This window comes from Chiloscyllium plagiosum, unplaced genomic scaffold (genome assembly GCF_037043375.1).
Source record: "Chiloscyllium plagiosum isolate Xiang-an unplaced genomic scaffold, Cpla_swu_hap1 HiC_scaffold_1, whole genome shotgun sequence".
NCBI classification, from domain to species: domain Eukaryota; kingdom Metazoa; phylum Chordata; class Chondrichthyes; order Orectolobiformes; family Hemiscylliidae; genus Chiloscyllium; species Chiloscyllium plagiosum.
Genome location: NW_028270139.1, coordinates 66,716,413 through 66,744,353, shown reverse-complemented (window position 1 = coordinate 66,744,353; position 27,941 = coordinate 66,716,413). Strand labels below are relative to the sequence as shown.

Genomic DNA, 27,941 nt, shown 5'->3' with positions numbered 1-27,941 from the left:
CCACATTGATCCATAATTCAGGAATAATGTAATGCTGTTTAAACTATTAATGACCCATTTTATTTGTACAGTAATTTGGTAAATATTTCAGCCAAAAACAGCAATAATAAAAATCTGAAGAGCAATGAAACATGTATATGTAATTGGTATAAGTGTTTTTCTCCAATAATTTGAATACATTTGCATACAATTATGACAATTTAAGCAACAATTCAGCAACATTCTCAATGAGGCTGTATTCTAAATACTATTATAGATTAGCCAACCCAATAAGCTAAATTGTAAATGTCCATACTCTTAAATTCAGGCCAGAATCCCACGAAATAAAATAAAATAAAATAAAATACACCATCTCCAAACACTAACTTCTGTTATTTCTTCCTACAACCTTATTACGGCTTAACCATTTATTTAGCACAATGCCAACTTAAAGTCTTGACATCTTAATTTCTTTCAAACATGGATTAAAAAGATTAAATATCACTCATTTCATTAATACTTCATTTGATTTTATTACTAGTAACTATTTTATCTTGGAACTGGTTCAACAAAAGAATGGAGTGGTTATAGTAAAGGAGATATAATATAGTTTGATTATAAGAGCATTAAACGATAGGAAAGAAGAAATAAATAACTCTGGATGATTAAGTCAATCCCAAATAAAATGGATCATTTGTTATCTAAACATTGGTACAAAAGAAAAACTGAAGAGGTGGTTAAATGCAGGATAAAGACTTTGGAAGTTGGCTTATAGGCTAAAGGAATAATGAAAATGTATTGACATGGTAGTCCAATGACTGTCTAAATAGGTGCACATTATTTGGAGACAGACATTGAAAGGTTGACTAGAGAAGCTAAGAGCAAGTTTATGGACTATGAACTGGCAATGAAATGAAGCAAAATATTTCAGGGATGTATCTGGTCAATGACATCTCATTGATATTGTCAATTGTATAAAGAAAATAATTAGCCCCTAAAAATGGTCAACTTCTGAATTGAAAGTGGAGTTGGACAGAAGGTCAATAGCTTTAGTTTTGAATGGTTACAGAGGATTCAGGAAATGCCCTGTTCACCCTGAGCAAATAAGTGTGGTTATTAAGGCTCAAAAGTGAGGCAGGATGTTTGATGTGAGAGGTTGCGTCCAATATTTTATTTGATTTTCACAGAATCATCTCCAGATGTCCACTTACTGGTGTGCATCTCCATTTGGCATAGAATTCAAGTCATGGAAGAGGAAGATTATTACAAGAGTTAATCCACTCACAGTTGGGAAATTAAGGATATTTTTCAGGAAATATGCTGGGGAGGGTGATAGATATTAATACGTAGCAAATAAAGACAGACCTCAAATGACTAGCATATAGACACCACAAAAGGTAAAGGATATTATTTGGTTGAATGTGATCAAATGATAATACTTTGCTCAAAGAATACACCTGATCTTAGTGTAGAGTCTTTTTAATATAAATATACTATACCTAAAATATTCTTCTGTACTATTTTACATAATATGGAATTGCATGTTAAATGCACAAACAGGACTCCTTAAAATCACTAAAAACCTTGATCATGCCAATTGCATTTATGCAGATACTTTCCCTTTGATGCAACAATATCTGTTGTTCCCTTTTGTTTGTCCCCATTACCATTTCGCAGACCTTAAAGCCTAAGGAGAATAAGATACTGTAGTAGCAGCAGCTCTCCTATTCTTCAATTTTTCCTGCACATGGTGGCCCCAATTGGATTCAAAATAAATGTCAAAGCAGCTACTCATTGTCAAAGATTAACTAAATAGGTAGGACCACCTTTACTTGGAAAGCCAATAATATTATGTACTACTTTGTTCCACACATATTGAGGGGAACTACAGTATACAGGATGTTTTAGGATGCTTTAATCTTTGAGGCTCTAATGTGTGGAATTCAAATAGTCTAAGTTTAAAACAAACTAAGGTCATCACTCCTCTCATAGTGTAGTGAGTAATATTTACTGAATAAAGACAGTACATATACCCTCTCTTCTGGATTAAAATTTCCTCATACGAGTGGCTAATTATGTTTTGTTTTGGGGTGAAATGAATGTCGCTCTGAAAGATAGGAAATACCTAAACAAGATATTTCTGTTTTTAATATTTTAGTTTTGTTTAGAACATAGGTCTATAACTAGTTATTTTTCCCTTTTTCATTATTGTTGAGAACAATTACGATTACATATTATCCCTATATTTCGTTCTTCAGTTTTTAAAACAAAGTGGCCCAGAATGATCCAGAAAGGACCGTTATGTGGCTTTGACTTAAATTAGTTTGATAGAACAGACTCAATGTGGTTTTTCTGACTGGCTTGACCATCTACCATAATATATAGGACACAGCTTCATTTCATGAAGTTAACTGATGGAATGAGAATGAACCCGTGCTGCTGAAATTACCTCGACAGAAGCTTCTTACTGGGATGGAATTTAATTGCATTTTAGCTGGTGACAATACTCATGTAATTGTTCAGGCACGTCTGTTGTTAGAAAACATGTCTAGTGAATGACTAAGTATGTATGCTTACATTTTTAAGATTATTGACTGTAAATTTTACCTTTTTTATTATCATAAGCTAAATCACAAATTGTTACTTATCCAGCAATGAATTCACAGACACTACAAGATTCTTCAAACTATTTTAAAATTATATAAAACATCAATGTATGCATTAAAGATTCAATTAAAATTTTAAAGTACTTTTTACAGTTCATTCTTTTACCTTACACCCAAGGGCGTGATTGCCTGCGCGAAATAGACATACCTGTGTCTCTTTGTTTTTTCACACCTAATGAAGTCACAAATGCATTACGTGAATAAGGGAAAGCGGGTTGACTAGTTAATCCATGGTACTGGAAGAGGTAGGGTTGATTGTAACCATGGTTTTGAACCCCATTTGAATTGAGGTATCGTATTGTAACTGGAGGAAGCAACATCTCTACTGGTTTTAAAACCAACTTCAACTCTTGTTTTGTTCCAGTTGAAATTCCTTTCCGACTAGCAAGCCTTCCCACTGAAGAAGCATTGCTAATATTTCTCTTTACTCGGTTGGGTAAGGTAGGAATAGGCACGCGTTGAGTTAATTTGATGCTTGACCCAGTAGTACTGGCCTCACTTCTAGACAATTGCTGGGAGGCTGTGGAGGTTCCGTTAACTGTAACTGATTTCTGTTCATTTAAAAATTCAGTTATCCTCGACTGGGCTCCACTGAAAGACACCATTTTTGGTGTAAAGACTTTGTTTTTCTTTCGTTTTTCTTCCTTTTTCCGAACTCTGGGTGTCTCAACTCCATCCAATAGTCCCTTTGCAGCAGCTCGAGCCAATACATCCTTTACAGACACCGCTCCTGATGGATCTCGCTTTAAATTAAGAAAATTACACAAGTCAGAATCCTATTGATAAAATTAGTTGCTGGCAATTTTCATAAACAAACACAATGGCCTGGATGCTTTTTCAAAAATGCAGCAATTAAAAATCTAAGCTATCGGATATAAAACCCCTGTTCTTTGTCAAAAACCTGGAATTCCTACCCAACAGTATGGTAAGAGCATCATCAAGCTAAGCACTACAGGGAGGTTTAATGAGAAGATTCATACTCATCTTCAACAATTAGAAATGAACAATAAATGTGGCCTACAGTATTTAATTATATCCCAAGAACAAACTGCTCACTGATTAGAGTCATACCTAGTACAACAGAAAATCATGATGCTAAAAATCTCAGCTCCAGCACATCATTGTAAGAGTTGCTAGGACCATAAATCTTCAGTTTCATCAATTACTTTCCCTCCATCGTCAGGTCCAAGTGGGGATATCCACTGATGATTGTAGAATGTTCTGTACCATTTGTAACATCTTAGTGAAAAAGTCCACATTCACGTGCAGCAAGGTCTGGACAACGTTCGAGTTCAGGCTGACAAGTAGCAAGTAACATTTGCACCACTTAAATGCTGGGCAATGACCATCTCCAACAGCAGAATTACCATGGCTGAATCTCCCTTCATTAACATCTTGAATGTTAGAACTGAATTTTAACTGGACTGGCCACATAAATACAGTGGCCACAAGAACGGATCAGAGACTTGGAGTTTTGCTGTGAGTGATTAACCTCCTGACTCCTCAAGGCCTAACCCCCAAGGCACAAGTCAGAAATGTGGTGAAATACTCTTTACTCGCCTGGATTAGTGAGCCTCCAACAACATCGAAGTAGCACACCACCATTGAGAACAAAGCATCCCTGCTTGAATGGCACCTCATCCAGCATTCACTCCATCCATCACTTTTGGTGCAAGGTGGCAGCAGGGTACACCATGCACAAAATACAATGAAGCAAGTCAGGAAGGCTCTTTCAACAACAGCTTCCAAATTGCAAACTACCACTCAGAAGAATAGTGGACCCATGGGAACAGTACAACCTGCAACTGACACACCATCCTGACACAGAACTACATCACTATTCTTTCTGTTTCAGGTTCAAATCCTGGAACTCCCTTCGCGTTCCAGCAGCATTGTGGGTGTACCTACACACATGGACTGCAGCAGCGCAAGAAGGTACTCACACCACATTCTCACAGACAATTAGGGATGAGCAATAAATGCTAACTGTGCTAGCAATGCCCACAGCCCATAAACAAATACAATAAAAATATAAATAAGTCTTTTCATCAACACAAAAAAAACTTAACATACTTTTCCAAAGCACCTGTTCCCCCAAATTAAGTTTTAAAAAAAGAACCTGACCTACAAAATGATGCATTCAGCATGTCAGCAGATTTTCTGTTCTCTCTTTCTTGCTCTAACCTGAATCTTTACTATACCTGATTGATTATGAAGACATTTAACACTTAAGTGCTACAATTAATGGCTCGCTTTATTCACCACAGTTCTAAAACTTTGAGAGACTGGAGTGCAGTGCTTGTGTTTTGATTACAACACCAGCACAAGGTAGGCTGATAATTTTCTCTTAGGAGAAAGTGAGGACTGCAGATGCTGGAGATTAGAGTCGAGAGTGTGGTGCTGGAAAAGCACAGCAGGGTCAGGCAGCATCCGAGGAGCAGGAGAATCGAGGTTTCAGGTAGAAGCCCTTCATCAGGAATGAGCGTATTCCTGATAAAAGGCTTATGCCCAAAACGTTGATTCTCCTGCTCCTCAGATGCTGCCTGACCTGCTGTGCTTTTCCAGCACCACACTCTCGACTCTGATAACTTTCTCCTGTTAATCTGATCATTAGAGATAGCAGTACACCATTTAACACATTGAGACTGTTCTGCCATTTTATAAAATCATGGCTGAGCTGATTGTAGCCTTAACTCCACTTTCTTGCCTGCCTCCCATAACCTTTGACTTCTTTGTTGAACAAAAATCTGTGTCAGTGAGCTTGGAATGTATTCAATGACTCAGCCTCTTGCTGTCTGAGGAGAGAATTCCACCAAAGTCTAATAACGCTCAGAGAAAACCATTTTCTTCATCTTTACCTCAAATGCTGTCTTAACCACTACAATCTTTGGGATGTAGATACACCCACAATACTATTTGGGGGAGAGTTCCAGGATATTGAAACAACAACAGTGAAGGAGTGGAGATATAGTTCCAAGTCAGGACAGTGTGAGACTTGGAAGGATGCCTATCATGCAATCTGCTTTGTCCTAGATGATCCTAGCTTCTTGAGTGTAATTGGAATTACACTGATTCAGACACTCAATGAATTTCAATGAATTGTAATGTAGGTAAAAGGGGAAGGGTATTGGGTGGATGTAGGCACAAGGTTGGCACAGGTAAATGAAGAGCCATGACAGACGGGTAGAAGGGATTAGATTGCATAGGTTGGCAAAGGACTCTGTGGGATATGATGAGGGCAGTGGAATATTTTATATCTTCCCCTGTGGAGAAATATGGTACCTCTTTCAATCTGGCCTCAGGTCAGTTAACTGGCAGTAAGCCACTTATGGGTTTAGGAAAAGCATGCTTGTACATTACAGGTACATAATCTCTAAGTTTACTAAAGGTTTGAAGCAGCTGACCAAAACAAGTGTGAAGTTATTAAAAGGTCTAAGCTATTGGAACCATTATAGAATTTGTGCTGAGTCACTGATTTTCCAAAGTACCATTTTATCAGTGGTAGTGCCTACTAATGGGAAGCTGTTCAATGGAAAGGAATGTTAATATAAGGTATTAAGCACTTGAGTGAAATATTCGTTTTCATAAGGGATTGGTTGAAGCAATTTCACAGTATTGGATGTATGCATTGTATAAATGATAGCACGTGTTTTTCAATTATGATGTAATCCATAGGCTTCATCCTCCTGCTTAATGCCCAAGGCAGTAATAAGAATATGCAAGTTGACATGGGAGAGAAGGACAAAGGGTACTAGATAGGAATATGAACTGGAAATAGGAGCAATCAAGGATGGTGGGAATGATTATGGGCACATGGGATATACAAAGCCATAGGAGATAGGCATAGATGGTGCAAAGGTTATGAGATACCCGGGCAGGTGAGTGCAAGAGCATAGGTGGGTGTGGAGGATGACAGAGGTCGATGTACATAGGATAATTAGAGGGAAAGAAGGGGCATCATTGTGGTGGAAGAGGACTAGGTTGGCATTGCTGGTGATCAAGTGAGAGAGGGTGAAAGGTGGTGGGATGTTGTCTAGGCAGAACTTCAGCCCACCCCACCTCAAGAATTGAGCAATCTTTTATAACATTCCTGGGTCACTTGGCCCGTCTTCCCATCCAGGACCTCCCCAGACCAAAAATTTAAATTATGGGTAGCTAAGTTTTAAGTTTGAGGCCATGGAACTAGAATTTCTCTTGCCTTTGTGCTCTGTCTCAAGAAAAAAAATTGTGGCCAGAAACTTAAATCTTCATAGTGTTAAATGGGAAAAAAGTTTGGTTTATCCATTTGATAACAGTGTTAGTGGAATAGTTGAGAAAGACAATGCTTTGACAGAGGTGAGTGTCAGCAGTATTCATATGGGAGTTGACATACTTTCAGATGATGCTGTCAAGGAGCAGCTTACAAATGACTAGGGTCACAATCATGTAGCGTTTCATTTGTGACTGTCATGAGAGTTTGTTTTAAAACAAAAATGGAACATAAATGAAAAATGTGCTTAAAATTAGCTGATTTGTCAGTGCCAAGTTTACGCTTCTGCTCAAAATAAATTTCACTCCTGAATACAGTCAATATTTAGGTTTAAAGTTAAATGTAATTTTGAAATGTTTTGTTAAAATGCTTTAGCAGTGAGTAGTGTGTCAGGACCCATAGACAGGCAACAAAAGGCAATTGACACTACCATGACTGAGGTTGCAAACACCATGCCACAACATGCTGCACTATTAACTTCCACCAGATGCACTATTAGTGCATATGAAACCTTCAGTTAACCCAATGACTATTTCATTATGTATGGACTGGGGTGGACAAAGTTAAAAATCACACTAGGTTACAGTCCAACAGGTTTATTTGAAAGTACAAGCTTTCAGAGCACTGCTCATTTGTCAGGTTTCAGTAGAACAACTTGCAATGAAAAGCCTAGGGTATATTTCATTGAAAAACAAGTGTAGTCACTGACTGACACACAGACAGATATATAGCAGAGCATCAGCAATGTCTTTTGTTGTAGCAGTGAATTGACAGTAGGTAACTGGGTCATGTCATTTTAGAAGGTAAATTAAAGAGAAAAAACACTCACACAATTGCATCAGGCATCTGTTTGATTTATATGCAACATATTAATTGAAATTGCAGTGATTACCAACAGTAAGAATTAGAGGAAACTTTCATCCTATTGTTGCAATTTGTCTGTAAGCATGTTAGTTCCAGCTGGCAATGTTCTGAACCTACCACTCAGTTGCTGCACAGGAAACGAAGGAACTTCTCTTAAGTCACTGACAGGAAAGATTTGCATAAGCCTTTTAATCTCTGACCATCTCTTTCCATCCAGCACAAATGTAACCAAAATATAGAAAAAGCTAGAAATCTGAAAGAACCCAATGGTACATCGCTAATGAAGACATGAAGCAGGATTTTCTTTCTGGGTTCTGAAGCATAACCCTGGGGAGCACTTTTGCATCTTGACCCCATTGCATCAGTTTTAGACATGCATTGCAATGCAATTTTGAAAATGGCCACTAATTAGCCTGCTGATTGGGGTAGTAGTCTCATGGAATAGGCATGCAAATTACATTGCGCAGATCCAATTCATAGGGTAAATAGCAGCTATTATTGTCGTGGTTGTTTCATGCAGAGGTGGATGAGAGAGGGGAGAACAGAACCAGACCCAGCAACCCCACATTTCTCAGGTGCCTGCCTTGTGGTCCTTTTGGAGGCAGTGAGAGCAGATGCTTCCTCATGGTGTCAGACGTGCCTTTGTCTCCATTGCAGAGTTCTGAAAAGATGTTTCAAAAGTCATCTCTTGAAAGAATATTCTTTATCCCCAAGTATCCCCAGAGAGACTCACTGGTGAAATAACAGTGTGAGGTATATTAGCTGCCAGAATAGCTTACGCACATCTGGATAAACTCCTTTTTGTGGCTGCAGACCAGAAAATATATAGCTGGATCTCTCAGATTACTCTGTGTCTCGATGACCACATGGGTGCAGTGATGATATCTTGAACCTTCGGAATCACAGTGAGGATAATTCCATTGCCCTTTGGTCCTGAAATGCTCCACATGTTTGGAATTCTATATACTTCTCTATCCTTTTGAACAGGGTTACCTGCCTTTATTGAATAATGATGCTGCCTGACAAATGTCCACTGTCACCAATCGTTTGTTAAACGCGGAGGCTAAAACATTCAAAGCCACTATGTCTTTTACAGTTAGAGCATGGTGCCTGGAATAATTTTCAATAAGGCAGAATTGTTAGAAAACATAGCCTGGATCAGTGAAACTTTCTGCTATAATCAGCATATCAGCTTATATCGGTCAGACATTCTATATGGAAGGAATTGTTTTCATTGCCTCCCTCCCTGTTGTTTCTCACTTTTGTGGTCCCCTTGCCCAGAAATCCACATCAGATACTGTGGATATTTCTCTGTATTGCTACTCATTCCCAATCTTGGAATAGCTTATTCCATGCACATCAATTCAGTAACTTTATTTTTTTCTAACGTCTTTAAATTAAACATTTAAGAAAAAAATTCCATCCTCACGTTTTTCCGAATTAAAAATGTATTAAGATTCTTATGCCAGGAAGATCTCATTCTGCAAGTTTTTGCAAACTTGCCTCATAAATAGTCCAGAGTAGCTGCCCAATCAGGCAATACTCACTGATTTTCTGTGGCATTACTCATCTAGCATTGTATAATATTTTCACAATTACAGAATGTTCTAATATTAAATGCACCTTAATACAATTATTCAGTTGCTCAATTAGATGTATGATTAAGACCACAAAATCTAATTGTAATAAACACCTTGAAGTCAGTTATAGATTAATTGCTATTGGTGAGGAATGTTTGCAGAGTTAAAGGGTGCCTGCAAATTTCTACATTTTCCCTTGAATGTTGATACTGAGTGTGTGACAGGTGGTCTCAAAACCATATGGAGCCAAATTCTGAGGCAAAGCAACAGTGAGAATAATAGAATATATTGCTATTTTTGTACCGAGAGTATGGCAATTTAAATTAAGAACAGAATGTCAGTTATGTGTTGATATCCAAAAGTTATTTAAACTTCACAAAACAGCATCTCACTATCAGCCTCAGCATTGAATGAAGCAAAAGACTGTATTTAATACAAATGAAATTAACAGCATTAAGTCAAATAATTTCAAATAAAAGTACTCTTTTGACAATGTTAATGCATTACTCAAGGTAATTCAACCTCTCTGGCATTGAAAATGAACTAGCACAAATGTGAAAGCGCAATCTTTTAGGTTTTACTTGTTGAAGATTTAAGAAAGGAAAATGTTACTCCTTAAGTTGCTGCTTTTTAGTTTGTCTCTATCTAATAATTCTTTCCACCATTACTTGTCTTTCTGTACCTAATTTGACATTGAATTCAGCATTTTACTTCATTCTCCCTTTTTTAGTCTGTTTATTTCTTCATGCTTAAATTTTGCTGGCTAACAAAACAACTTACTTACTAGTTGTGTAATTCACCAAGTTCCTAGATACCCAGGTTCTTCCAAATCTGCTATCTGCTTGTATTTTTAACAACATATTACTTTAAAAAAAAACAAATTAAAAACCTAAACATGCAAGTCTAACTATTGGCAGATGCTATTATTAACCTGCTACTGCAAAATTTATACAGTCAGAGTCAAAAAGTTGTGCAGCACAAAACAGATCCTTCAATCCAACTCATTCATGTCGGCCAGATATCCTAAATTAATCTAGCTCCATTTGCCAGCATTTGGCCCATATCCCTCTAAACCCTTCCTATTCATATAACCATCCAGATGCCTTTTAAATGTTGTCATTGTACCAGCCTCCAACACCTCCTCTGGCAGCTCAATCCATACACACACAAAAAAGTTGCCTTTTAAATTATTGGTCTCTCACTTTAAACTATGCCTTCTAGTTTTGGACTCCCCGATCCACAGCAAAAAGATTTTGGCTATTCACCCTGTCCATGCCCTCATAAATTTGTTAACCACTGGAAGGTCACCCCTCAGCCTCTGATGCTCCAGGCAAAAATAGCCAAAGCCTCTTCAGCCTCTCCCTACAGCTCAACTTTTTAGTTCCATATATATTGTTTGTCGCTCTTCTGTGACATTCAACAGGGTGAATCAAGACCATGTGCAATTTCCAGGTCAAGCCAGGTTAGAAGGGTACGAGGCCAGGGCATTGTTGAAAGAGATGGCAGGGGACAGGAAGGAACAGAGGAGAGAAGGTGAGGGAAAGTGGAAGACGAAGGAAGAAGGAGAAAGATAAGAGAAAGAAGGATAAAAGGGAAGGAAATGGAAAAAGCAAAAACAATTGGAAGAAAGAAAAGGAGAGGAAGAGAAGAAGGAAAGGTGGAGAACTGCAAATCAAACAGGGAAGTAAAATAAGTAGAAAGGCAAGTTGAAGGGAACCAGAGAGAAAAGGAGTGGTGTTCAGAAGGGTCTTATAAGTGGAAAGGAGTGAGTAAATTAAAAGAGTGAAGGGGAGAGGAAAGAGGGTAAAGGGTATATAAGTTAAATACAAAGAATTAAAATTAATACATAAAATTAATCAAGACAATTACACTGTAAATCTCTACACAGCACCATCAGTAGGTGGAAGGAGCATGGCATACAAATGTCCGTGCCATTATCAATTATTTAACAGCTTAACAGCCATAGAGCCATACAGACCCTTCAGTCCAACTAGTCCACGCCGACCATGTTCCCAACTAAACTAGTCCCACTTGTCTGCATTTGGCCCATATACCTCCAAACTCTTCCTGTTTATGTGCTTATCCAAATGTCTTTTCAATGTTGTAACTGTACCTCATGTTCTTTTTAAAACTTAATGCTCCTCTCACCCTAAAAATAAGCCCCCTAGATGCAAACTCCCCACCCTAGGGAAAAGACCTTTGCTATTCACCTTATCTCTGCCCTTCATGACTTTATAAACCTCTATGAGGTCACACCTCAACCTCCCATGTTCCATTGAAAAAGGTCCCAGCCTATTTTAATAACTCAAACCCTCCATTCCTGACAACATCCTGCTAAGTCTTTTCTGAAGCCTCTCCAGTTTAACAGGGCCCTTCCTATAGCTGGCCGACCAGAATGCACACAGTACTGGAAAACAGTCGAGTTTTGGGTATTACATGACTTGTTTCTAATTAAAATGGCTGTAGTTTTCAAGATACAATAATATAGCTTATTTGGACGTAATAAAAATTTGTGAAGATGATTTCAACTATGATTAGGTTGCCAAAAAAACAATAGCCAGCACTTACCTCCACCACTAGTGTCTCCTCTTTTATCATGATTTTTGTTCAACCCAGTACTGAATCAACATAAATTTTCACCAATATAAATTGGTAAGATTGAAATCTGATCTTTGGTCTCTGTCACAAAACCCGCTCCCTAGTGACAGTCTCTATGGCTGACACAAATTGCTTGCAACATCAATATTCTTTCATGATCCTCCCTCCAATCCCTTTATCTCTCCATTATTGCCTATGGCCATCCCTGTAATATCACCTATCTGCACCCTGACACTGTTTTCTCCAGATTCAAATGCTCCACTGCTGTCTATGCCAGCCTTTAAAACCATTCATAAATGTGAGTCATACAAAAAAAATCTGCTGCCCATCTTCTAACTCTCACCAAGTTCCCTTTCATCTATTGTTCATGTACTTGCTTACTTATATTGGCTTCAACAGCAGAAATGCTCAAATTTTAAAATTCGCATCTTCATATTCAAATTCCTTCACTATCTCATCTCACCCTATTTCTGTGATACCTTTTGGCCCTACAATGTTTTGAGATTTCTGGCCATTAATTATGGTCTCTTGCTCAACTGATTTCTATTGCTGTAGTAGTAGCAGTCATTCCTTCAGCTGCAGATGCTCTTGGCTCTGGAATTCCCTCCTTAAATCTCTCTCTCTCTCAGTCATTTTAACTAAAATTTTGTTACCAGTTCTAATATTTCTTGATATAGCTTGATATCAAGTTTTGTCTGATAAAGCAATGAAGCATCTCAGAATGTCTCACTTTAATAAAGATGCTATGCAAATACAAGTTATCATAAAGTGAATTTCAGCTTCTACTGATTTACAGTAGCTAGATTTGAACACTTCATCCAATATGCTGTAGAAAGCTATGAAAGATTCATGAGACAGAAGTTTGAAAATTGATCTGAGACTAGAAGACAGCCACATAATGAAAGTAAAATGGGTGCTTCAAATTGACAGTGGAACTGTCAGACTGTTAAAAGTAATCAACTTGTTAAGGATATTCTTCCCCTAAGAGAAAGAAAGTACCCACCCACTTTTGTCTGAGATTTTAATTATTTCAAATTTACTGAACAAGAGAGCTGATCGTTTATAATCAGTATTTGAGTTGATTTGATTGTCATGTGCACTCAAGTACAGGAGTACAATGATAGTGCACTCAAGTACAGGAGTACAATGATAAGTGCATAATGTCACCACAAAATGAACCACTTTAGGTACAAGAATCTTAAGAACAATGTAGAAAGGAAGAACAAAGTTAGAAGTTAAACATTGTAGTGATAATAGAATAGCATAAAAAATGCAAAGTAAGGTTTAAAGTTACACATTGCACACTTTCTTAGTTTTAAAAAGAAAATTTAAAAAGGCAATAGAGCTGAAAATTCAAATATTACAATCTTCCTTAAGTGCTTACCAAGAGCTTATATGTTTCCAAGACATTTATTAATCTGTCATTTGATTAAATAGAATGTACACTCTGAAATTACTATACCATTTATATTGTGGAATTAATGCTAAAGCCAAAGAGAAAGATTATGGATGTTCTGTTGCCATGAAGACCATAGAAAATGGCGATGCAGTGAAAAGCAGAATTAAATAAATTCGAACAGGTGATGATAACCATTAACAATTAATGATGTCCCCAATATTCTGGAATGTTTATATTAACCTTAGAGAGTCCCATTATGTTCACATAAAACACTGGTTGTGACATTGTTATTATGCAAGTATAACCTGCAAGTCATTTAAGAATCATAAAAGACCTACTTAACTTTCCTTTTCCATATTTATTTCAGCTCAAAAACATCAAGAAAAGGTAGAAATCTGGAATTATAGATCATTTAGCCTAACATCTGTAGTCAGGAAATTGCTAATTTTTATAACTAAGGACTAAACACACTGAAAATTTGTGCTAATCAGACAGGGTCAGCATGAATCAGTAAAAGGAAGGTTCCGCCTGCTGGATCTGATTGAACTTTTTAAACTAACTAGAGTAATTGATAAGGGAATGCTGATGGATTCCATTTAAATGGGCTCGGAGAAGGCATTGATAACGTCCCTCATAAGGAGCTACTGGACAAAGTCAAAGTTCATGGAACTGAGAGCAAACCATTCAATTGGTTAGAAAGCCAGCTGTGCAGAAGTAGAGTAAGGACAGTAAGCACATAGTTAAAAAGTGGTGCTTCTCAAGAAGCTGTCTGGGGGCCTCAAATATTCACTGCGTTCACTAATGACTGAGATGATGAGTTAGAAAGTCCCAAATCAAAATTTGCCATTGATACAAAGATGGGTAGCATTGTAAACTTGTAAGTGCAGTCAAATGATAACGTTGTAAAGAAGTCTTCACAAAGTGAATGGCTTAAAACGGGAACAAAATTATTTCAAAATTAGCAAATGTCAGAAATAATTTCTAAATGGTGAAATGTTAGAAATAGTGGAGGTCCAAAGAGATTTCGGGATCTGAGTTCTTATTTTCAAGTGTTGGAACATGAACTTACTTTGGATTGACCCATGCTTTAAGTGCCAAGTACTTCAATGATTTGCTACTGATCAGAAAACACTCCTGCTCTTACTGCTAGACATCAGGTGGATTGGAAAGACTTACACAGTAAAATGTGCTGAATAGATCCAGAACATCACAAGAAAAGGTAATGGAATGCTGAACACTATACACATAAGAATAGAATTCAAGGAGACAGAAGTTATGTTCAGCTGAACAAAGCCATTGTTAGCTCATATTTGGGATAATTGTGAACAGTCCTGGGTATTACATTTTATAATAATATATTAGCCTTAGAGGAAATGCCATGTAAATATACTAGAGTAATATGTGGATTCCAAGAGTTATTAAACATCATTGTAGGAATTCCTCTGAGTAATGTCCAAACACAATCAGTTTCAGCTGCTTCATTGACGATCTCTTCAGAACAAGGTCAGTAGGAGTAATATTTGCTGATGATTGCATATTATTCAATATCGTTCATACTTCTAAGATACTGAAGTAGTCTTTACCCTCAGGCATTTTTAACACAAGTATCAGGAAATGACCATCTCCAGTATATAAAATCTAACCTTCTACCCTTGACCGTCAATGGCATTATCATGCTGAACCCACAACTTGCAACATCCTGGAGGTTATCACCTACCAGAAACTTAGTGAACCAAATATATAAATATTCTGGCTTTTGGAAATTCTGGTGAATTACTTATCTCCTCATTTCCTAAAGATTGTCCATCATGTACAAGACACAAATCAGGAGTGTGATGGAATATACCTACAAGTTCCCCTTCAAGCCACACAATATCCTGACTTGAAATTAAATCATAGTTCCTTCATTGTCATTGGGTTAAGATTCTGAAACTCTGTTCTGAAATGTGAATTTACCTGTTGTAATGAAGGTTCATGCTATGTCATTATTATTATTCAGAAATTTAGCTTCTAAAGCTTCAAGTTTGATTTGTATTTTTATACTGTGCATGTTAAGAGGAATAGACATACATTGAGTTTTATTTTCAACTTCTGGGTGTGTTGTTAGGTAGTCTGGAAATGTGTTCATACACACTTATGTGAGGAATTTTAAAACAAAAATATTGAGAAGAATAGTTTCAAAAACAAGGATCAAACAGAAAATGAGAACTGGGCTGGTTAAGGTATCTACTGACATAACACAGCAGAGACAGAAACAAATATTTGTTCAGAAAGATGTGTACAACTATCCAGAAGAGAAGAGGAGGAACTCCTGAGAGAAAAAGGCCTACAGCATCAGCAATGCAATTTAGCTGTGTTCAAAACAGTCAGGGCAGAAGAAATTACATCCAGAATGGCACAAAACTTATAAGAGAAAAAGCTCCAGAGACTGGAGCGGCAATCTTTTGATCTTTGGCTAAAGTTGTGCTATTGCTTCTTCACTGGAGGTAGAGTTGATTTTGAATTGAGAAGACCATTATTAGATAGTGTACCTACTTAGTCAGCCCTAAGGGAACTGTCTAGAATGGCTTGCAGGTTTATTTTAATCAGCTGGGTGAGAAATACCTGGAAAGGAGTGGTTCCATTGAATATTTTCAGCAAGTTCTCGCAGCAACATTTTTGTCAATTCCCTGAACTGTATACCTAATCTCAGCTAATAGCTAACAGGCGTCTGGTAGTACAAAACTTGGGTATTGCTGAAAAATGACTTATTTATTCTTACACTCATCAAAACAATTCCCAATAGTGACCACAATAAAGGGAGCACAATAAATTGCCAGCACAGCTTGCCTGTTCAAGGGGGAGGGAGGCAAAGAGAACCTATACATCAGCTTAAATCAGCTGAGCCAAACGGTCTATAAAAATCTATTTGGGTTTTCTTTTTACTACAGTATATTTGTTAATTGTAGCTTGCCTACTCTAGGTCTGAAAATGATGTGTCCCCAATGCTATTTAATTTTGCAAGTGAAGGATATTTTACACAACTATTTTCCTGCGGTTCTCAAATGGATCTTAATAGTTTGAATAATAAGTAAATTCACCAAGAGAATTAAGAGATGCAAACATCAGATTCATTTTTATTATCTTGAAATCATACCATTTTATTAGTAATAAAATCAAACCATTAGGTCACTAAGCAGGTGAGGTATGACTAGAGGTTCCAAATTGTCCCTCAATGCACCACATTTCACCACCTCCTGCTACCACTCTTACACTCTATGCCTGCCATGCTCCTTCCATTACTTCCTTCACATTAACATTTTCAAATGTCATTCACTCTAATTAATGATATCCTCAAAACTGGCGTCTGGGCTACTACTAATATACTCTTATCTTTCTTTTGGGAAAGTTGAAAATATTACAAGCACGGCATATTTTACAAAACTGCCCTTTTGTAATGCGAATTCTATCACTCTATCTTCACAGAGATCTTATCTTTCCCATCACAAAGATCAATGCTCTTCATTAGCAGTTATAGGGCCATGTAATTTACTAGATTGCCATGGCAAACAGTTTCAGCTAATGGAGTTTTACAGCGCATTTACCACTCTCAAATATGAAAATGAACTCAATTTTCATTTGAGTATTTTATTACAGTACATCATTAGGTACAATATTCTGAAGAACAGAAATTGCAATATTTAACATCTGAATCAGCAAGCTATTTTACAACCTGATAGCATATTCTTTATCTTAGTCAAAATTGTCTAATTGATCTTCCTTGTAAACAGAACGTCAACATAAAAGCATCACTGAAAGGTAATTTTGTTTGGGCAGAATTAACTTCACTAGAACTTCTAACCATATTGATGGAAAACAAAAGTGAAGATGTTTGCTCCCTCGTGATTAAAATGAGGTAGAAAATAGTCCTGTTTAATATCATACCTGACCACTATTTTGTCATCCATTGATCAATCTTGAAAAATGGGTGTGGAAATCAATGAATAATAATAAAAAAAAAATCCATTAGCAGGTTGGAATAAAAGTGCATAGTGTTTCAATTGTACAGACCCTTGGAGCACAGCTCATCTTAACTACCACATATAGATTTGAGTAGCATACCTTACAGGATGCAAAATTAAAACAAAAAATGGTTGAAAAATGACAGCATCTGAGGAAAGGAACATCAAGCTAACATTTCAGGTCTGTGACCTTGCATCAGAACAGAGGAAAGTTAAAAATCTAATAGATTTCGAAGAAGTGAATGGGGAGTGGGGGGAGGGGGAAGAGAAGAATAACAAAAAGATCTGAGATAGGCAGGACAAATTCAGTGATAAAAGGATTCACAATCCAAAGGATAGCATTGGGACAAGTAAAGAAAAAAAAAGTACCTAGCTCCCATCATACCAAATTCACCAAATAAGCTAGACATGAGGAAAACCTCATTCCTGAAGGGCTTATGCCCGAAACGTCGATTCTCCTGTTCCTTGGATGCTGCCTGACCTGCTGCGCTTTTCCAGCAACACATTTTCAGCTCTGATCTCCAGCATCTGCAGCCCTCACTTTCTCTCATGAGGAAAACCTGACAAGGAAACCTGGCAGATTCAGTTCACCACTTGTTCGCAGCAATACTCAGCAGCAACAGGTATGACTCACAGGTATCAGTTGGACACACTCTTCATTTACAAAAATTGGTATCTGTCAACCCATCTTAAACATCATGGCATCTCCCCAACATGTTGGCAGATAGCCCATGGGGCAGAGATGTGCATGAGAGGTCACAGCAGCAGCGGGGGGGGGGGGGGGGGGGGGGGTGTGGGGAGCTATTATTGCCTTTAGCCTCCATAGGGGTGGGATGAATTTTAATTAGTTGTTGGGCAAGTGCAAGGTTCATGAAGGTTCTGGGTGTTGGTGGTGTCTGGTGAGATCTGCGTTGCCAGCTATAACTTTCCCTTCTCTAGATACAAAATACTACTAGAAAATGGCAGGAACAATACAGTGTTCGCATAAGTTTGAGGGTAAAAGTATGGCATCCATATTTGTTGGATGCTATGACATTGTAGCAATTAAAACATGAAGGTGCCATTCGCAAAACATAGATCCATTGGATTTGCAATCATTGCATCGTCCATTTCATTTAAGATCAGAATTTCAGTGAATGTAATTCCAAGCAATTCAACCTCTCCTCATAGTCAGCCCCACCATTCCAGGATTCAGGCTGGTACAACCTTTGTCACACTCTCTCTATAACAAGAATATCCTTCCTCAGATAAAGTGAACAAAACTGCACATAATAATCCAAGTGTTGTCTCATCAAGGCCCTGCATAACTGCAGCAAGATATTCCTCCTCCCGTCCTTGAATCCTCATACTCAGATCTTCCCCCCTCAGTATGTAGCCAGATAATAATTTGCCTTCATGATTTTGCTATCAAAGTGGATAACCTCACATTTATCCACATTTTACTACATCTGTCATGCACTTGCCCACTCACCCATCTTACCCAAATCATATTAAAGCATCTGTATCCTCCTCATAGCTCTCCCTCTTACCCAGCTTTGTGTCATATGCAAATGTGGAGACATTACATTTGGCTCCCTCATTGAAATCATTAATATAGAATGTCAATAGCTGCAGTCCCAGCACTGCTCTCTGCAGTACCCCACTAATCCCTGCCAGCCACTCAAAAGACTTTTTTTATTCCTACTCTTTATTTCTGTTTCCCAAGTAGTTTTACATCTCAATACATTACTCCACATATCTCACGCACTTTAATTTTACACATTAATCTCCCTTATGTGGGACTTTGTCAAAAGCCTTTTGAAAGTCCAAATAATGCACATCCACAGGTTCATCAGCTCTACTGGTTACATCCTTGAAGATTTCCAGTAAATTTGTCATGCATGATTTGCCTTTTGTAAATCCATGCTGACTCTATCAAATTCTGCCACAGACACCACTGCCGAATTTCCCTGACAGGGGTGGAATGCGGATAAAATGCTGCTCATGTCTCATTAAGGAACATGGTGGGTCAGAGTATAGGGCTGCTGATGCCAGGATTCCATTGCTTGGATGTGTCGAGGGTCATAGGATCATTTGGTAAAGAAGAGGCTGATCAATCCATCGAGGCTGCACTAACAAAAACTATTCTAAATTTACACTAGTCCTGCTTTCCAGCACCAAGGCCATAGCCTTGAATGTTAAGACACTTCAAGTGCTCATCCAAGTACAATTTGAAGGTTGCGAGGCTCCCGCCTTAGCTACCCTCGGAGAGAGATCATTCTGGAATACCACTATCAGCGCACCCCCACCCCCCCCACCTCAACACTCTGGGTAAGAAACTATTTCCTCACATCCTTCTAACTGTCCTTTTATCATACAATTATGCCCTTAAGTGAGTTAATGTTGTTTGAGTTTGGTCAGAGTGTTGGGGATTTTGTCTCTGATAGATTTCCTTCAGTTTTTGAGTGTGGGATTTGTCTTCAGGAACATTAGTCTTAAAAGGTTGGTCATACCCACAGACCATATCAATAAGTTGCACAAAAGACATTATTGGATTTGACTCACTTTCTGGGTGACCTCCAATACAGTCCAGAGTGTGCCACATCATCCTGGCACACAGTGCTCTGCACAATTGAAGCAGGCAATGAAGCAATGCCCTGGATGCTGAGGAATTGGGAAACAAGAGCAATCTTTGAGAATGAAGATTTTGAGGTGGAGGAGCCTGGCATTGTTTTATGTAACAAACTGGAGCAATTGAGCTATAAAGAGAGACTAGAGAGAGCTGGAATTGTAACAAAGCTCAGCTGCAACAGGATCTATGAGTAACCTCCTCAACACCCACTTCCAATTGAACAGCAGGATGCAGCACACAATGATTGAATGTTACATCGGTCAATGATGCATAAATTTGGTTGACATTCCGGGGGGAATGTTCATCCTCTGTTAGTTTCAGTTTTGTTCCTTTTTGCATTCTACAAATAGAGGTTCTTGGTTGTATTTTTGTCTGATCTTGTCTACGTTATGTTTCCCTACCAGACAATAACAAGATGTAAGCATACAGTGGGCATCTGGTATATAGTAGCATTGACTTGAGGACGGGAAATATTTCTGGCTGTAACAGCTGCTCCTTTTTTGAGGTATTTTAGGTGCTGGAGCAGCAATTACTGTTTTATATGCTGTTGCATTGTTTTGGAACTTGGGGGGATAAAAAAGTCAAAACAACAGCAGTTTTAGAAGGGAGAAGAACAGACAAAGGAAGAACATGGTGAGGTCATTGCAGGAGAAAGAGAGAGAAAGAGAGAACCTGCACAGTTACTGTCTTTGCTGTTTGAATTCATGTATCGCTGGACATCGGAGTGCATCTGTGGAAATTAACAAACTGTGAAGTTCACAACTTATCTTGGAGGAACTGTTTGGGCGAAGTTCACAGCACAGAATCAGATAAGTTAATCGTTGTTTTTAAGTGTGGCTACAGAAAGTCTGCAGTAGTGGGGAGAGTGGGTTCTTTCTTGAATATACGTTTTTGGAGATATGGCTCTTGATTAAACTTAAAATATAAGTCTTAACTATTAATTTAACCTGGGTGAGGAATAAGACAGTGTTATTTTCTGGATCTGTAGATTGTGAAGGAGCAAAAATGGCTTTAATAGAGTGATATGTACTTCTTGTCAGATGTAGGAGTTTAAAGAGAGTTTTAGGGTTACTGTGGATTATATCTGCCATAAATGCTGTTGGCTGCGAATGTTATCAGATCGAATGGATCGGTTGCAGAGACAGTTACAAGCAATGAGGAATTTGCAACAGAAACAGTATGTGATGGGTGGCAGTTATACGAAGGTGGGGGGGGGGGGTGATATATCAGATACAGTCACATAGATGGGTTTACTCCAGGAAAGGCAATAGAGGCTAGGCAGCAAGTACAGGAGTCTTTTATGGATATACACATTTCAAACAGGCATGCTGTTTTGGAAAATGTAGGGGTGATGGATTCTCAGGGGAACGTAGCACGAATAGCCAAGTCTCTGGTATTGAGATGGTTCTAATGCAACGAGGGGTACGTCGGGTGCCAAGAGATCAATTGTGTTAGGGGATTCTCTAGTTCGAGGTACAGACAGATGTTTCTGTGGCCAGCAGGGAAAAAAGCAGAATGGTGTGCTACTTCCCTGGTGCCAGGATCAAGGATGTCTCAGAGAGGGTGCAGAATGTTCTCAAGGGGGAGAGGGGCCAGCAAGAAGTCATTGTCCACATTGGAACCAACGACACTGGAAGGGAAAAGGTTGAGATTCTGAGAGAGTTAGGCAGGAATTTAAAAAGGAGGTCCTCGAGAGTAGTAACATCTGGATCACTCCCGGTGCTAAGAGCTACTGAGGGCAGGAATAGGAGATAGAGCAGATGAATGCATGGCTCAGGAGCTGGTGTATGGGAGAAGGATTCACATTTTTGGATCATTGGAATCTCTTTTGGGGTAGCAATGACCTGTACAAGAAGGATGGATTGACAATAGGTGCAGGAGTAGGCCATTCTGCCCTTCGAGCCTGCACCACCATTCAATATGATCATGGCTGATCATCCTTAATCAGTATCCTGTTCCTGCCTTATCTCCATAACCCTTGATTCCACTATCCTTGAGAGCTCTATCCAACTCTTTCTTAAATGAATCCAGAGACTGGGCCTCCACTGCCCTCTGGGGCAGAGCATTCCACACAGCCACCACTCTCTGGGTGAAGAAGTGTCTCCTCATGGTCCTAAATGGTCTACCCCATATTTTTAAACTGTGTCCTTTGGCTTGGCACTCACCCATCAGTGGAAACACGTTTCCTGCCTCCAGAGTGTCCAATCCTTTAATAATCTTATACGTCTCAATCAGATCCCCTCTCAGTCTTCTAAACTCAAGGGTACACAAGCCCAGTCACTCCACTCTTTCATCATAAGGTAGTCCCGCCATTCCAGGAATTGACCTCGTGAACCTACACTGCACTCCCTCAATAGCCAGAATGTCTTTCCTCAAATTTGGAGACCAGAACTGCACACAGTACTCCAGGTGAGGTCTCACCAGGGCCCTGTACAGCTGCAGAAGAACGTCTTTGCTTCTATACTCAATCCATCTTGTTATGAAGGCCAGCATGCTATTAGCCTTCTTCACTACCTGCTGTACCTGCATGCTTACCTTCATTGACTAGTGTACAAGAACACCCAGATCTCTCTGTACTGCCCCTTTACCTAAATTGATTCCATTTAGGAAGTAATCTGCCTTCCTATTCTTGCCACCAAAGTGGATAAACCATACATTCATCCACATTAAACTGCATCTGGCATGCATCTGACCACTCACCTAACCTGTTCAGGTCACCCTGTAATCTCCTAACATCCTCCTCACATTTCACCCTGCCACCCAGCTTAGTATCATCAGCCAATTTGCTAATGTCATTACTAATACCATCTTCTATATCATTAAGATATATTGTAAGAAGCTGCGGTCCCAGCACTGATCCCTGCGGTACCCCAATGGTCACTGCCTGCCATTCCGAAATGGAGCCGTTTATCACTACCCTTTGTTTCCTGTCAGCCAACCACCTTTCAATCCAAGATAGTACTTTGCCCCCAATACCATGCGCCCTAATTTTGCTCACTAACCTCCTATGTGGGACTTTATCAAAAGCTTTCTGAAAGTCCAGGTACACTACATCTACTGGATCTCCCTCATCCATCTTCAGAGTTACATCCTCAAAAAATTCCAGAAGATTAGTCAAGCATGATTTCCCCTTCATAAATCCATGTTGACTCTGACCTATCCTGTTACTACTATCCAGATATGTTATAATTTCATCCTTCATAACAGACCCTAGCATCTTTCCCACCACTGAGGTCAGACTAACTGGTCTATAATTTCCTGCTTTCTCTCTCCCACCTTTCTTAAAAAGTGGTACATTAGCCACCCTCCAATCCGCAGGAACTGATCCCAAATCTATCGAACTCTGGAAAATAATCACCAATGCATCCACGATTTCTCGAGCCACCTCCTTCAGTACCCTGGGATGTAGACCATCAGGCCCCGGGGATTTATCAACCTTCAGACCTAACAGTCTCTCCAACACCAATTCCTGGAAAATATAAATTCCCTTAAGTTCAGGTCCTTCAGCCACTGTTACCTCAGGGAGATTGCTTGTGTCTTCCCCAGTGAACACAGATCTGAAGTACCAATTCAATTCTTCTGCCATTTCTTTGTTCTCTGTAATATATTCCCCTGTTTCTGTCTTCAAGGGCCCAATTTTAGTCTTAACCATTTTTTTGCCTTTCACATACCTAAAAAAGCTTTTACTATCCTCCTTTATATTTTTGGCCAGTTTACCTTCGTACCTCATTTTTTTCTCTGCGTATTTCCTTCTTAGTAATCCTCTGTTGTTCTTTAAAAGCTTCCCAGTCCTCCGTTTTCCCACTTATCTTTGCTATGTTATACTTTTTCTCTTTTAACTTTATATGTTTCTTAACTTCCCTCGTCAGCCACGACCACCCATGCCTCCTCCTAGGATCTTTCTTCCTTTTTGGAATGAACTGATCCTGCAACTTCTGCATTATACACAGAAATATCCATCATTGTTCCTCCACTGTCATCCCTGCTAAGGTATTGCATCACTGAACTTTGGCCAGCTCCTCCCTCATAGCTCCATAGTTCCCTTTATTCAACAGAAATATTGTCACTTCCGATTGTACCCTCTCCCTCTCAAATTGCAGATTGAAGCTTATTGTATTATGGTCACTACTTCCCAATGGCTCCTTCACTTCGAGGTCCCTGATCAATTCTGGTTCGTTGCACAATACCAGATCCAGAATTGCCTTCTCCCTGGTAGGCTCCAGCACCAGCTGTTCTAAGAATCTATCTTGGAGGCACTCCACAAAGTCTCTTTCTTGAGGTCCAATACCATCCTGATTCTCCCAGTCTACCTGCATGTTGAAATCCCCCATAACAACTGTAGTAACATCTTTGCGACAGGCCAATTTCAGCTCCTGATTCAACTTACATCTGACATCCAGACTACTGTTTGGGGGCCTGTAGATAACTCCCAAGAGGGTCTTTTTACCCTTAGAATTTCTCAGCTCTATCCACACTGACTCTACACCCCCTGATTCTAGATCCCCCCGCGCAAGGGACTGAATATCATCCTTTACCAAGATGGCCACCTAAATGGGAAGGTGACTAATATATTGGCAGGGAAATTTGCTAGAACTACTTGGGAGGATTTAAACTAGTAAGGTGGGGGGGGGACCCAGGGAGATAGTGAGGAATGAGATCGATCAGAGATGGGTACAGTTGAGAACAGAAACGAGTCAGTCAGTCAGGGCAGGCAGGGACAAGGTAGGACTAATAAATTAAACTGCATTTAGTTCAATGCAAGTGGCCTAACAGGGAAGGCAGATGAACTCAGGGCATGGTTAGGAACATGGGACTGGGATATCATAGCAATTACAGAAACATGGCTCAGGGAGAGGCAGGACTGGTAGCTTAATGTTCCAGGATACAAATGCTACAGGAAGGATAGAAAGGGAGGTAAGAGAGGAGGGGGAGTGGCATTTTTGATAAGGGATAGCACTACAGCTGTGCTGAGGGAGGATATTCCCGGAAATACATCCAGGGAAGTTATTTGGGTGGAACTGAGAAATAAGAAAGGGATGATCACCTTATTGCGATTGTATTATAAACCCCCCAATAGTCAGAGGGAAATTGAGAAATAAACTTGTAAGGAGATCTCAGCTATCTGTAAGAATAATAGGGTAGTTATGGTAGAGGATTTTAACTTTCCAAACATCGACTGGGACTGCCAAAATGTTAAAGGTTTAGATGGAGAGGAATTTCTTAAGTGCGTACAAGACAATTTTCTGATTCAGTATGTGGATGTACCTACTAGAGAAGGTGCAAAACTTGACCTACTCTTGGGAAATATGGCAGAGCAGGTGACTGAGGTGTCAATGGGGGAGCACTTTGGGGCCAGCGACCATAATTCTATTAGATTTAAAATAATGATGGAAAAGGTTAGACCAGATCTAAAAGTTGAAGTTCTGAAATGGAGAAAGGCCAATTTTGATGGTATTAGGCAAGAACTTTTGACAGCTGATTGGGGGCAGATGCTCGCAGATAAAAGGGATAGCTGGAAAATGGGAAGCCTTCAGAAATGAGATAATGAGAATCCGGAGAAAGTATATTCCTGTTAGGGTGAAAGGAAAGGCTGGTAGGCATAGGGAATGCTGGATGACTAAAGAAATTGAGGGTTTGGTTAAGAAAAAGAAGGAAGCATATGTAAGGTCATACTAAATGAGTATTTTGCATCAATATTTACTGTGGAAACGGATATGGAAGATATAGACTGTAGGGAAATAGATGGTGACATCTTGCAAAATGTCCAGATTACAGAAGAGGAACTGCTGGATGTCATGAAACAGGTAAACGTGGATAAGTCTCCAGGACCTGATCAGGTGTACCTGGGAACTCTGTGGGAAGCTAGAGAAGTGATTGCTGGGCCTCTTGCTGAGATATTTGTATCATCGATAGTCACAGGTGAGGTACCGGAAGACTGGAATTGGCTAACATGGTGCCACTGTTTAAGAAAGGTGGTAAGGACAAGCCAGGGAACTATAGACCGGTGAGCCTGACGTCAGTGGTGGGCACATTGTTGGAGGGAATCCAGAGGGATAGGATATACATGTATTTGGAAAGGCAAGAACTATTAGGGATAGTCAACATGGCTTTTGCGTGGGAAATCATGTCTCACAAACTTGATTGAGTTTTTTGAGGAAATAACAAAGAAGATTGATGAGGGCAGAGCGGTAGATGTGATCTATATGGACTTCAGTAAGGCGTTCGACAAGGTTCCCCATGGGGAGACTGATTAGCAAGGTCAGATCTCATGGAATAAAGGGAGAACTAGCCATTTGGATACAGAACTGGCTCAAAGGTAGAAGACAGAGGGTGGTGGTGGAGGGTTGGTTTTCAGACTGGAGGCCTGTGACCAGTGGAATGCCAAAAGGATCAGTGCTGGGTCCTCTACTTTTTGTCATTTACATAAATGATTTGGATGCGAGCATAAGAAGTACAGTTAGTAAGTTTGCAGATGACACCAAAATTGGAGGGGTCGTGGACAGCGAAGAGGGTTACCTCAGATTACAACAGGATCTGAACCAGATGAGCCAATGGGCTGAGAAGTAGCAGATGGAGTTTAATTCAGATAAACGCGAGGTGCTGCATTTTGGGAAAGCGAATGCTGTCGGAACTTATACACTTAATGGTAAGGTCCTAAGGAGTGTTGCTGAACAAAGAGACCTTGGAGTGCAGGTTCATAACTCCTTGAAAGTAGAGTCGCAGGTCGATAGGATAGTGAAGCAGGCGTTTGGTATGCTTTCCTTTATTGGTTAGAGTATTGAGTACAGGAGTTGGGAGATCATGTTGCAGCTGTACAGGACGTTGGTTAGGCCACTGTTGGAATATTGCGTGCAATTCCGATCTCCTTCCTATCGGAAAGATGTTGTGAAACTTGAAATGGTTCAGAAAAGATTTACAAGGATGTTGCCAGGGTTGGAGGATTTGAGCTATATGGAGAGGCTGAACAGACTGGGGCTGTTTTCCCTGGAGCGTCAGAGGCTGAGGGGTGACCTTATAGAGGTTTACAAAATTATGAGGGGCATGGATAGGATAACCAGGCAAAGTCTTTTCCCTGGGGTCGGGGAGTCCAGAACTAGAGGGCATAGGTTCAGGGTGGAGAGAGGGGAAAGATATAAAAGAGACCTATGGGGCAATGTTTTCACACAGAGGGTGGTACGTGTATGGAATGAGCTGCCAGAGGAAGTGGTGGTGGCTGGTACAATTGCAACATTTAAGAGGCATTTGGATGGGTATATGAATAGGAAGGGTTTGGAGGGATATGGGCCAGGTGCTGGCAGGTGGGACTGGATTGGGTTGGGATATCTGGTCGGCATGGACGAAGGGTCTGTTTCTATGCTGTACATCTCTATGACTGTATGACTTAGAGAGGGTGTTTAGATAAGGTGCAGCTAGGGAGACGTAAAGTGCATGGTTTGATGGTGAAGCAGTGACTTGGGTGAGAGATTGGGATTGTATGTTAATTGGAGTTGTATGTGCGAGGGAGTGTCAGCTATGCTGGTTACGTGCTGTGGATAGCCTGGCCTTGTGGCTGCTGTGCCATGACATTGTTAATGAGGAGCAATGCTGGATTGACAATACTCATCCAGATGCGCAGGAGCAATATAATTCTTGGAAGGATACGTAAGATGGGGTGAAAATCAGACATTGAAGATGCTATATGGACGTGCTAGGTAAATAATGAGGTGAGACCAGTAAAATCACTGCTAGAAACCCTAAAATAACCTCATCACTACACAGAAATAAAATGTATAGAAAGCCAAAAAATGTACGATTCAAGCTCAAATTGTTGACCTTGAATAGCATATGGTAGAAATTCATCAGATTGACATTAGGGTTTAAGGGGTTAAATTGTACAATTGAGACCAACCCTGTTTTTATAAATATTGATCATCACTTTCTTTATTTGACCTGAGTTACAAAGCCAGCTAAGCCTTACATTTGATGTTAATTATCTATCATTCTGCTCCACCCGC

At 39.5% G+C, this 27,941-nt stretch overlaps 1 protein-coding gene across 2 annotated transcripts in view; it reads right to left on the bottom strand.

Moving 5' to 3' along the window:
* Nucleotides 1-2,590: 2,590 nt before the first annotated feature.
* Nucleotides 2,591-27,941, bottom strand: part of LOC122550944 (protein NSUN7) — a 157,955-nt gene continuing 132,604 nt past the window's right edge. For both annotated transcript variants that reach the window (XM_087987574.1, XM_087987578.1), the window contains one exon: nt 2,591-3,388. In XM_087987574.1, coding sequence (XP_087843700.1) covers nt 2,753-3,388 — 636 coding nt within the window. In that variant the 3' untranslated portion in view covers nt 2,591-2,752. The remainder of the gene's footprint in view (nt 3,389-27,941) is intronic.